Genomic DNA, 12,871 nt, shown 5'->3' on the forward strand with positions numbered 1-12,871 from the left:
CATAATTTCAGCTGCCACCAATATAATTTGTATTTTCTGCCCAAGACAATACTTCATACATTTACAGCTACCAACTCTATACAAATCCACTCAACCATGTAATATTTCTTACATATATGGAGTGATGCACCAAAATCCTCTGAAATTGCTCAATACAATCCAAAAATTGGGTATTCCAGATTCTTCTTTCACTTCAGTCTCTCTCCCGTAGACATTAAATTTTTGCCATTTTATTGTTCTACACCAATTTACAATTTAGCTTGAAACTTGCTGAACCAGCTTCTCTATTTCCTCTATCATTCCATCTATTGGGAAAAAAAAAAAAAAAAAAATTCATCACTCTGTTTTGTTGCCGCCATCTTTCATGCAGCAGTCATGGTTACATATTGGCTACTGATGCTTGCTATGGCTAATATTAACATATGGGAAAACTTTTTCGAAATGCTTAGAGTACTTATGGTTGGTTTAGGGACCTTCATTCCCTTGAGAACTATTGCTGTACTTTCTTTTAGAACAGAAAGTTAAGTGAAATCACTTTTTAAAATGTTATAATAGTAGAGCACAGTTTTCAAGTAACGCAGCCCAAATGCCTCCTGGTTTTTGATGTTCCACAAACCATCATTTTTCATATTTCATCATTTTTCATCACTTTTGCACTTTCTGACTATTAGAATCACCTTAGAAAATAGGAGACTAGACCTGTGCACAATAATCCAAGTGATGTCTTATCAAGACCTTGCAAAGAGGAAAATGACTTCATTATTTTTTAATGTAAATGTTCATTTCAGCATTGCAATTATTCTCTGAGTTGTATTTACGATCTTTGTATATTCTTTGCTATCAAACTTCAACTTACCGCCTACTAAAACTCCAAGTACCCTAGCCTGATCAGTTTCTTCTAGCATAATCCCACCAGTATGACATTGGATGTCTATTAACACCCAAGTGCATGAATTTACATTTACTAACATTGAACTGACAGTCATTTTCACATGCCTACACTTCCAGTGTATTCAAATCATTCTGCAATTACTCTATATAAGCCACATTGTTGATTACACTATCTTTGCATTATCCACACAGCTATATGTTACATGTCAGATCCTTTCCAATGTCATTAATGTACAGATTGAATAACAGTGGACCAGTGACTGATCCTTGTGCCACACCATTTGATAAGTCATTCAGCCATCCTCTTATCCATGCTAATAATTTATAATCCAATCTCATATTCTATAATTTATGCAACAATGTTTCATGCTGTATTCTGTCAAAAATATTTAGCAAAATCCAAAAGTGTCATGATGTATACATTCCCCTTGTCTAACTCAATGGAAATATTGTTATAGAATGTGAGGAAGTGGCTGAAACATGACATTTCCTTAGTAAACCCAAACTCATTCTGTTCATTGAAAAGTGTAGTTTCTCTTAGTGATAAAAATTGTATGGTTTGTATTGTAATTGTATCGTATAATTTCAATTGTATAGTTTCTCTGTCAACCCGTTTCTATATGTGAGCTCTAACTTTTCCAAAATCTTCACATTCACTCCAGAGATACTGATAAGTTGATAGTTGGATACACCAGTCTTTGCACCAACCTTATTGAATGGGATTATCATACATTCTTTCCATTCCTGTGGAATCTTTCCTATTTTGAGACTCAAATTATATATACCCTGGTCAAAGGAATAGCCAGTTCAGCTAAACACTCTTTTAACATCCATGCTGATATCTACTAAATTCCTATTGCAGAATTCATGTTTTCAATTTGTGCAACAGCTCCAGTACTTCCTCCTTGCATGCATGAGTTTCCTCATACAGTGAAGAGGTAGCACTGAGTTCAATGTTGCATATACCAGGTTGATAGCTTTTAGAAAAATGACTGCTCATTAGTTGAACAATCACTTCTGCATCAGTCACCCATTACCATCTGCATTCAGTAGACTTATTCTTTCAAATTCATTCTTTCTTTTACTTGCAGCATAACAATAGAATTCTTTTGTGTTGTCTTTAACTTACAGAGACAGTTTCTTTTCACACTCAAACTTTGTGACTCTTCTGGTCTGCTGCTTATAATTTTCATAACTGACATCATCCTTGATGAAAGTTTATTTTCCACTTGGTTAGAGTATAATAAATTTAGTTTAATCCTTTATCCAAGTGTGAGCAAACAAAGTTTGCGCCTGAAAGTATCTTCAGGACTGGGTTAAGGTGGTACACACCAGGGCAACTCGTTGCAAAGGTGGAGCAAGCTACCAACACTCCTATCCTAGTATCTCCTATAATGCAAAACACATCTCCTTGCGGATATGTCTATTGTTATGCATTAAGGGAAGGGCCACTACCCAGACCGGTTTCGACCTTTATTGAGGTCTCTTCAGTGGGAGCCAGGCCCAAGTCGAGATATCAGGCAGAAGCATTTGCAGGTCATCTCCACCTATAGGAATTGCCAATTGGTGTGCCACCCTTGTTAATAAATTACTCTGGATTTAGAGAAAGATGTTGAAAGTTTATTTTCCACTTGGTTAGAGTATAATAAATTTAGTTTAATCCTTTATCCAAGTGTGAGCAAACAAAGTTTGCGCCTGAAAGTATCTTCAGGACTGGGTTAAGGTGGTACACACCAGGGCAACTCGTTGCAAAGGTGGAGCAAGCTACCAACACTCCTATCCTAGTATCTCCTATAATGCAAAACACATCTCCTTGCGGATATGTCTATTGTTATGCATTAAGGGAAGGGCCACTACCCAGACCGGTTTCGACCTTTATTGAGGTCTCTTCAGTGGGAGCCAGGCCCAAGTCGAGATATCAGGCAGAAGCATTTGCAGGTCATCTCCACCTATAGGAATTGCCAATTGGTGTGCCACCCTTGTTAATAAATTACTCTGGATTTAGAGAAAGATGTTGAAAGTTTATTTTCCACTTGGTTAGAGTATAATAAATTTAGTTTAATCCTTTATCCAAGTGTGAGCAAACAAAGTTTGCGCCTGAAAGTATCTTCAGGACTGGGTTAAGGTGGTACACACCAGGGCAACTCGTTGCAAAGGTGGAGCAAGCTACCAACACTCCTATCCTAGTATCTCCTATAATGCAAAACACATCTCCTTGCGGATATGTCTATTGTTATGCATTAAGGGAAGGGCCACTACCCAGACCGGTTTCGACCTTTATTGAGGTCTCTTCAGTGGGAGCCAGGCCCAAGTCGAGATATCTTTCTTTAAATCATTTCTAACATCTTTCTCTAAATCCAGAGTAATTTATTAACAAGGGTGGCACACCAATTGGCAATTCCTATAGGTGGAGATGACCTGCAAATGCTTCTGCCTGATATCTCGACTTGGGCCTGGCTCCCACTGAAGAGACCTCAATAAAGGTCGAAACCGGTCTGGGTAGTGGCCCTTCCCTTAATGCATAACAATAGACATATCCGCAAGGAGATGTGTTTTGCATTATAGGAGATACTAGGATAGGAGTGTTGGTAGCTTGCTCCACCTTTGCAACGAGTTGCCCTGGTGTGTACCACCTTAACCCAGTCCTGAAGATACTTTCAGGCGCAAACTTTGTTTGCTCACACTTGGATAAAGGATTAAACTAAATTTATTATACTCTAACCAAGTGGAAAATAAACTTTCAACATCTTTCTCTAAATCCAGAGTAATTTATTAACAAGGGTGGCACACCAATTGGCAATTCCTATAGGTGGAGATGACCTGCAAATGCTTCTGCCTGATATCTCGACTTGGGCCTGGCTCCCACTGAAGAGACCTCAATAAAGGTCGAAACCGGTCTGGGTAGTGGCCCTTCCCTTAATGCATAACAATAGACATATCCGCAAGGAGATGTGTTTTGCATTATAGGAGATACTAGGATAGGAGTGTTGGTAGCTTGCTCCACCTTTGCAACGAGTTGCCCTGGTGTGTACCACCTTAACCCAGTCCTGAAGATACTTTCAGGCGCAAACTTTGTTTGCTCACACTTGGATAAAGGATTAAACTAAATTTATTATACTCTAACCAAGTGGAAAATAAACTTTCAACATCTTTCTCTAAATCCAGAGTAATTTATTAACAAGGGTGGCACACCAATTGGCAATTCCTATAGGTGGAGATGACCTGCAAATGCTTCTGCCTGATATCTCGACTTGGGCCTGGCTCCCACTGAAGAGACCTCAATAAAGGTCGAAACCGGTCTGGGTAGTGGCCCTTCCCTTAATGCATAACAATAGACATATCCGCAAGGAGATGTGTTTTGCATTATAGGAGATACTAGGATAGGAGTGTTGGTAGCTTGCTCCACCTTTGCAACGAGTTGCCCTGGTGTGTACCACCTTAACCCAGTCCTGAAGATACTTTCAGGTGCAAACTTTGTTTGCTCACACTTGGATAAAGGATTAAACTAAATTTATGACATCATCCTTATGTACATGGTATTCCTTCCACATCATCTTTTTGACGATGAATTTCGTATGAATCTCTTGCTTAATTAGATTACACATCCATTTCACTCCTACCTTATTTATTCTTCAAAATCTAGGGACACATACTGATATTGCATCATTTAAGTATTGTTTAAATTGCATGTGATTAATCCTGGATTGAAGTATTGGTAGTCTAGTCTATGTAGAAACATAAGAAGAAAAGTTATACTTTCTGTGTTTTGCATAGATCATCTTGTATACTCTTATCTTTTGTGGGATTGTGACCTATCTGTGTGTGAACAGTAATCCTTGTCTTTCCAGATGCCAAGTTCTGGTGGAACAGAGGAATACACGTTTCAGTAATCAGTAATCAGACTTGGACAAATTGTCCAAGTCTGATTACGAGGCTTATTTTTCTTAGTTTTAAGTTTGCTCTTGCTCCAACAACTGCTCTTACACGTGTGTTATTGTCCATAATTTATACAAACAAACAAACAAACTTGATCATAAATTCTTCATCTCAGGATTACATGGTAGTCAACATTCATTGTGTAGAAATTGTGGACAATAACACACGTGTAAGAGCAGTTGTTGGAGCAAGAGCAAACTTAAAACTAAGAAAAATAAGCCTCGTAATTTTGTTCTGTATATCATGGTCATCAGAAATACATGTATATGAATTAAAACAGAAACATCAAAATACATATAAGTAAGCTATAGCATTACTCCTTTGTTAACTCTTTACACTATCCTGATGTCTGGTGAGGGAAAGAAAGAGGGGAAGTGTAAAATTTAAATTAAAAAAATATAATAAAGTACAAATGGTAAAAAAATAAAATACATAAATAAATAAAATTAAAAGTGAATTGCATCATTTGCTACTAGTTAACTTCTCTACTGTCCTATTATCTTTAGGGTCTGTCCATCGACCAGTTTTTATGTTGGAGTTCTGCCATTTTTCTGTTGTTCTTTTCCTGAATGCTATACAAGCTGCAGATTGGTTTTCCAGACTCTGTGATAATCCGTCATTCTTGTTGAGGTTGGGATGATGATTCATCCATGTGTGATAAGTGCATCTAGAAAAGCAAGAGAGTTAGTTTTCAATCTTGATGGTAAATTGGATGTGTATATGTTGCTTGTCAGGTGGCTTAGGAATGTATTTAAAGTTTGGAAGCTGTGGAGCCAAATAGCAAATATACTATCAACATATCTGAGCCAAACTTTGAGCTTTACTCTAGATTCAGCAAGTCTAAGACTTGTCAAATCTAGAGCTCCTTGCTTGAAGTCTTCACAATTGGATTTTGTATATCCATGGGTATACAAAATCCAATACACCTGTATCTTTTCTTGATCTTTTCTTATTGGGATTGTGCATAAGGGAAACAGGATGCACAATCCCAATAAGAAAAGATCAGTGCAAACAATACACTAAATTCCTTCAATATGAAAAAACAGGCCTTTCCAATCATGTACTCCAAACATGTCAGAGAATTAACTGGAAAGTCCCTATGCTGCACTAAAACTTAGTATGAAAAAATTCAAAGAGGCTTGTGAGATGCTGATTAATCATCCCGATCTTGACAAGAATGATGGATTACTAATTCCCAAAGTCTGGAAGACCCATGGCAGAACTCCAATACAAGAAACCCTGGTCAGTGAACAGAACAAGATAAGAAGTAAAGAAGCTAACAAGTAGCAATTGATGTAGTTTCACTTTTAATTTTATAATATATATATTTTATTTATTTGTATAATGAAACTGATTTATTTTTATAAGTCACTTCTTTCGTGGGCATCTTCAGTACAGATTCACAGAAAATGGCAATCACATAATAACAGGAAATTATAAAAAGTAACTAATATAAGACAACTAAAATGGTCAATATTTTCTACTTGGGAAAAAAGAAAACACACACACACACACATGAAGTTAGTACTTTTTAAATCAGCTTATCTTTTCTATCTCCCAGACTACCGTGCACAGATCTGGGTGCCAGGGTTTCTTGGTGATGGAGAGGAGGTAGAGAGAATCCAGAAGCAAGTGACCAAGATGGTAGCTGGTCTATGGAATGAACCTTACGAGAACAGGCTGAAGATTTGTGGGTTACAGAAAAAACTGGTTGATAGGCAGAAAAGGGGGTGATATGATTGAGACATTCAAATTACTGAGAGTTTTCAGAGGAAATTTTTCAGAAGAGGTGTGGTGGTGGGAGAACTAAGTGGCCATCCACTAGTTCTAACTAGAGTGTAGTTAGCGAGGATGTTAGAACTAGGTTTTTTACTTGGAGAGTGGTGAATGAGTGGAATAAGCTGCCAGAGTCTGTTGTGGGTGCCATGACTGTGAATGAATTCAAAGCAAAGTATGATAGATACTGTGCGAATGCACAGTGTCTATCGTACTTTGCTTTGAACTCGTTCAAAGGGCCTCCCTCAATGAGTCTGAGGACTCCTTGGAGTTGCCCGTATTAATAAAAATAATAATAAAGGGATAGATGTAGACCATTGAATCTGTTTAAGTTAGGACAGTGGTGTAATGTTTTGCTTTTCTTTATAAAGACATTCTGTGAGCAGTTGACTTTTATCAAGGATTCTTGTTTTGTTCTGGTGAACTCTATGTTTAGTAGAGGTAGCATGCTCAGCAAGTACAGACTGTTCAAGCTTGTGATATTTAATATAAGACATGTTCTTCAAGACAAAGCAGATCTTTCAATTTGTCCAAAATAAGATAAGCCACAAGAGCAAGGAATCTGGTGGACATCTGGAAAACCAAGAGGCAGAAGCTTTTCTTTAGGAGATGTGAGAAAGATGGAGATTTTTTTTTTCTGATGGAGCAAAAAGCCACAAAAATGTTCAGTGGATTTAAAATTTTCATTATTTTCAAGGTCATCATTTGATGATGACATTGATATAAAGGTTGAATATCAAGGGTTATGTTTCTTAGTTTTAAGTAAAGTAATTGCTCTAATGTGTGTTTTTTTTGTCCCTGTAATTTCTGCAGAATGGGATTTGAGCATAAATGCAGTTTTTTAAGGAGTTTTTAATGCAGGTTTTCTTATCTAGTATTTTCCAAGTACTGTAACCTCCAGCTTTGCAAAAAAAAAAAAAAAAAAAAAAAAAAAAACTTTCTCCACCTTTGTCATACATATCACACTACAAGTTCGGTTATAAGTTCTAAATTTTGCCTGTTGTATGCATATAAAACATTATTTTTTTAGCATTACAAGGAATTAAACTGATTTCATTTATTATGAAATTAATATATAGTGTTATTTATTTTTTCAATTATTAAGTGAATTGAAACAGCTGGATTCCTTTTTGGGTGATACCATATGTACAACTATTGAAGAAGTCCAGCGTAGCACATTAGATGAGAAAAAGTAAGATCATTATGATATTTCATATAGCTAGTATTTTATAATTCAAAAAACATTATGAAAGTTTTATTAAATTTAAAAAATTTTAAATCTTTTTTTTTATTCGACTATTTTTTTACTAATACAAAACAGTTAGTAGAATATATTATACATTGAATTAAGTAATTAAAAATCTTTAACATAAATTTAATACAGTAATCAACTGTTTATTAACGTTTATTATTTATTAAGTTTTTAACTTTATTATTATTATAATAAAGTTAAAAAGTTATTTAGCGTGGTTTCTGAATTATGTAAAAAATAAAAATACAAAAAAAAAATTAAAATGATCATTAGCCCACTCATGGTTCTTATAGGTGTATATCCTTTCATGGATTGGAGTCACATAAACAGTTAACCCTCCTACATTTCCTTTTTCTGGTGCCTAATCCCCCCCCCCCCCAAAATGCAACTCTAGGAGAAACATAAATTACAGGAAGTGAAAAATCCAAGTTGATTTTTACTTTATTAACATATTAACGGCAACTACAGATTTTTTTTAAGTAGGATTTCATGTAAAACTAATATTTACGAACTATCCTTATGGTATAGAAAATATCTCAGAGTAATGTTTTCTTATTTTGAAATTATAAATATTTTATAAATAAATATATATATATATATATATATATTTCTGCACCAGTTGAAGTATGTATATGAGCGTCTAGTGATATTTTTGTTTTATGATTATACCATGGTGCATTATATACACAGACATCAAAAGAAAATTAAGGCAAACTTTGCAGTATGAGTAGTTCCCACCCCTCCTCTAGGTATATAGAATTGCATCTTGGAAGTTTGCACTGTTGCATTGGACACGTCACATTTTTCATGTCAAATTTTTGTAAAAAAATATTCTTTGCAGTATAAAACGCACAAATTATGCATCAATTTTTTCCATGTACATATTATTTTTTTTTTTAATTTTAATATATGTATCATCTACTAGGATGTCCTTGCCACACCTTTATCCATAGCTTCATCCCTTCCTCATCCATCCATCCTTTTGGATGAATATGAATGTAAACTCCTTTGGGAAGTTTTTCTTCAGGCATTGTTTTTCTTTTAAAAATTAAAAAAGGTGGCAATTTTGTTCCATCTGCACAGCATAACAAAACAACAGTGTATTGGATTCATGACCAGAAGTTTTAACCAATATATATTTTTTAATCTTTGGAGTCGATGGTCTTGTTCGAGGGCACATCAAAAGGCAAAGGCACTGTATCCATGTTAGCTATCTGTGAAAGTTCAAAATTGTCTTGTTTTGCAACATTTATGAGAATCTGTGAAACTCGATAATTTTATTTGCAAATTTGTCTGGCATTTTTTGTGATATTTTCATTTTGGTATGCATGCATAAATCATTTCTCTTCATAAATCTAAAGCACCATGATGGTGACCCTGTAAAATCGATTGTTTCTTTCTGTTGTTGCCAATAATTTTGTATATTGAATAATCATTTTTGTAGATATGCAGCAACCCGATCTTCTTTGATCCATTATCCAAGTTTTTAATTCAGTTTCTGGCCATTTTGCCAGTTTTCTATGGAGATTATGTTTTTTAGAATTTGCTTCTATTAATTGCTGCTCTTGTTTCCTCCAAGTTTCCATTTTTTCTGTAGACAAAGGCCCAAAGTGCTGCCCTCCTGCTCTGTTGCCATTCTTTTTTGTGAACTCAATCACACTATGCATAAACGCAGTCGTGTAGCTATGTGCTTCGTAGAATATGTGTTATAAAAAATTGTAAATATAATAGTGTATCTTTTACTAGTTTAAATGTGTGACTGTTAACGACTGTACAACTATTCAAGCTGATAATGCATTATTATTGCCTTTCCTATGGCAGGGAGGGATCAAAAATCCCCCATAAACTATCAACCAATTGCTCTGACCAGTTACTTATGCAAGTTTTGGAAAAAAATGGTTAACTCTCATCTTTTGATTTTAGAAAGAACAACCTTTTTTTCCAGAACATAGTCTGAATGGAAGCATCCATTAGAGATAGCTTCCTAAAATACAAGCACTTAGTATCAGTTTTCTTTGATATGGAAAAAAGCATGTGACACTACTTGGAGATTTGGAATATTGAAATACCTATACACCTTTTTTTTTTCTTTTTCTATTTTTATCAGGCTGCATCTTCCATGTATGAATCACTCTCTCTCAACTGTATACCCAAGAAGATAAAGTCCTGCAAAGTTCAATTGCCCTTGCAATCAAGGTTAACTTGATAACTGAACAACTTCCCAACTGTAAATAATGCTATGTGGATAACTTTACCATATTCTGTCATTTATGTCATGTTGAAAGTCATAGGAAAAAAGAGTTGCATCGAGCCATTGACAAATACCATTCGCAAATGCCCATTTTGAAAAATGGGTATTTGCAAATTGATTCAGATTTTCCCAGTAGAAGATAGCTCATGTGCATTTTTGCCACAGATGTTGTCTTCATCCCAATCCAAAACTTTGACTGAGACAAACTTTAATCTCAGTAGTACCAGAAGCCAAGTTCTTGAGACTCATATTTAACAAGAAACTCTCATCTCTCACATATGTCAGTTGCAAAATAAATTCCATGAAGCAATGAATATCCTGTACACACTGTCTTTTACCTCTTGGGGTGTGCTAACAGATATTCTTTGCTCTGTGTGTACTGTCCGCTGATGAGATCAAAGCTTGATTATGGATCCCAAGCCTAGGATTAGCCATAGTATTCAACACTAAATACGAGACTAATCTTATTGAATGGCATGCAATCTCAAGCAGTGGCGGCTCGTGACTTGAAATTGTGGGCGTGCTGCAACTTTTCAGTAAATATATTTTAAAAAATTAAACATGAAAAAATATTGTTTATTATCGATAAAATTATACATGTGAACTCGTTTTTCTTCAAGAGGGAAGAACATTTGATAACATTTAGAAGTGGTAACAACAGCTCACAAATTGACTACATTTTGACTAGAAGAAAATATCTTAAGGTTGTGACAAATTGTAAAGTAATTCCAACAGATCAAGTAGCACAACAACACCGACTGCTATGCGCAGATTTTAAAATAAGATCAAAGATAAGAACTTCTGGTTGCCATGGGATGAAGACAATTAAGTGGTTTCGCTTAAAAGAGGAGAGTGTGAGGAATCGTTTTAGGGAGAGAGTGTTAGAGAGGATTTTGGATGGACTGGAAAGTGTACAAGATTGGTGGAAACATAATTCAAAAGTAATCCTGAGCTGTGCCATCGAGGTGTTTGGTGAGACATCTGGAAAGATTAGAGAGCAGAAGGAGGGTTGGTGGTGGAATAATGATGTACAAGTGGCAGTGACAGCTAAGAAGAAGGCAAAGCAGAAGTGGGATGAGTCAAGAGTGGAAGAGGACAGAGAGGTGTACAAAGAGAGAAAGCAAGAAGCCAAGAGAGTTGTGGCACAGGCGAAGGCCATGGCATATCAAGATCTGTATGATCAATTAGAAACAAAGGAAGGACAGAGAAAAATTTACCAACTAGCGAAATGTAGAAATAAAGCAGCTAAGGACATCTTACATGTGAGGCAGATCAAAGATGCTGAAGGAAGAGTATTATGGAGGGATGTGGACATAAGAAACAGATGGAAAATATACTTTGAGGGACTTTTGAATGAGGAAAATGCAAGGACTCACAGAGGAGATGGGCAGCCTTCTGAGGGGATGGTGCAGAACATCAGTAGAATGGAAGTGACGGAGGCCATGAAGAGGATGAGGAATGGAAAAGCGGTGGGCCCCCGACAGAATTCCAGTGGAGGCATGGAAGGCATTGGGGGAAGAGGGAATTGACCTGTTGTGGGACCTGTTCATGAAAGTTTGCCAACAAGAAAATATACCCGAGGAATGGAGGGAGAGTACTCTTGTTCCCATCTACAAGGGTAAAGGGGATGCACAAGACTGTAAAAATTACAGAGGAATAAAGTTGATGTCCCACACAATGAAGATCCTAGAAAGGGTTCTTGATGGTAGATTGAGGGAGGAGGTGGAGATTGCAAAGGAACAATTTGGCTTCATGCCTGGTAGATCAACAACAGATGCTATCTTTGGGTTACGAGATGATGGAAAAATATCGAGAGAAACAAAGGGAGCTACATCTGGTATTTATTGATCTGGAGAAAGCATACGATAGAGTGCCAAGGCAAGAAGTCTGGAGGTGTCTGAGGGAGAAGAAGGTGCCGGAGAAATATGTCAGGTTGGTGCGGGAAATGTACAGAAATGTGAAGACAAGTGTTCCGACCTGTTTGGGACAGACAGAAAGTTTTCAAGTAACAGTTGGCTTGCATCAAGGGTCAGCATTAAGTCCGTTTCTGTTTAATATTGTGATGGAGGTGGTAACAGAGGAGGTGAAAGAAGATGCACCTTGGACAATGTTGTATGCAGATGACATCTTGCTGTGTGTAGATTCAAGAGAAGAAGCAGAAACTAAACTGGAAAGATGGAGAAAAGTACTGGAAGAGAGAGGTATGAGACTGAGCAGAAGTAAGACAGAGTATATGTGTTGCGCAGTGGGCGGTGGCCAGGAGACAGATCTGGAGCTGGAAGGAAATGTCATCAGGAAGGTGAGAGACTTTAGATACTTAGGTTCAACAGTGGAAGAAGATGGAGGAGCTGAGAAGGAAGTGGGATGCAGAATACAAGCGGGTTGGAGGAACTGGAGGGAGATGGCTGGAGTGTTATGCGATAAGAGGGTGCCGATCAATCTGAAAGGCAAAATTTATAGGACAGTAGTGAGGCCAGCTATGACATATGCTATAGAAACTGTGGCCCTGAGGAAAAATAACATCAGCAGGATGGAAGTAGCAGAGATGAGAATGCTTAGGTGGATGTGCGGTGTGACCAGAAAAGATCATCTGAGAAATGACTATGTCAGGGGAACATTGAAAGTTACGAACTTAGGAGCGAAAATACAGGAGGCAAGGTTGAGATGGTTTGGTCATGTGATGAGGAGGGAGGACGAATATGTGGGAAGAAGGGTCATGCAGATGGATGTGCAAGGAAGGCGGAAGCGTGGGCGGCCAAAGAAGA

At 36.8% G+C, this 12,871-nt stretch overlaps 1 protein-coding gene across 3 annotated transcripts in view; it reads left to right on the top strand.

The window, feature by feature from the left end:
* Girdin (protein girdin) overlaps positions 1-12,871 on the top strand; it is a 576,472-nt gene that overhangs the window by 333,781 nt on the left and 229,820 nt on the right. For all 3 annotated transcript variants that reach the window (XM_090411135.1, XM_090411137.1, XM_090411136.1), the window contains exon 19: positions 7,709-7,795. In XM_090411135.1, coding sequence (XP_090267261.1) covers positions 7,709-7,795 — 87 coding nt within the window. The remainder of the gene's footprint in view (positions 1-7,708; positions 7,796-12,871) is intronic.

The sequence above is a fragment of the Typopeltis vanoorti genome, chromosome 21 (genome assembly GCF_054136105.1).
Source record: "Typopeltis vanoorti isolate ZY-2024b chromosome 21, IOZ_Tvanoo_1.0, whole genome shotgun sequence".
NCBI lineage: Eukaryota > Metazoa > Arthropoda > Arachnida > Uropygi > Thelyphonidae > Typopeltis > Typopeltis vanoorti.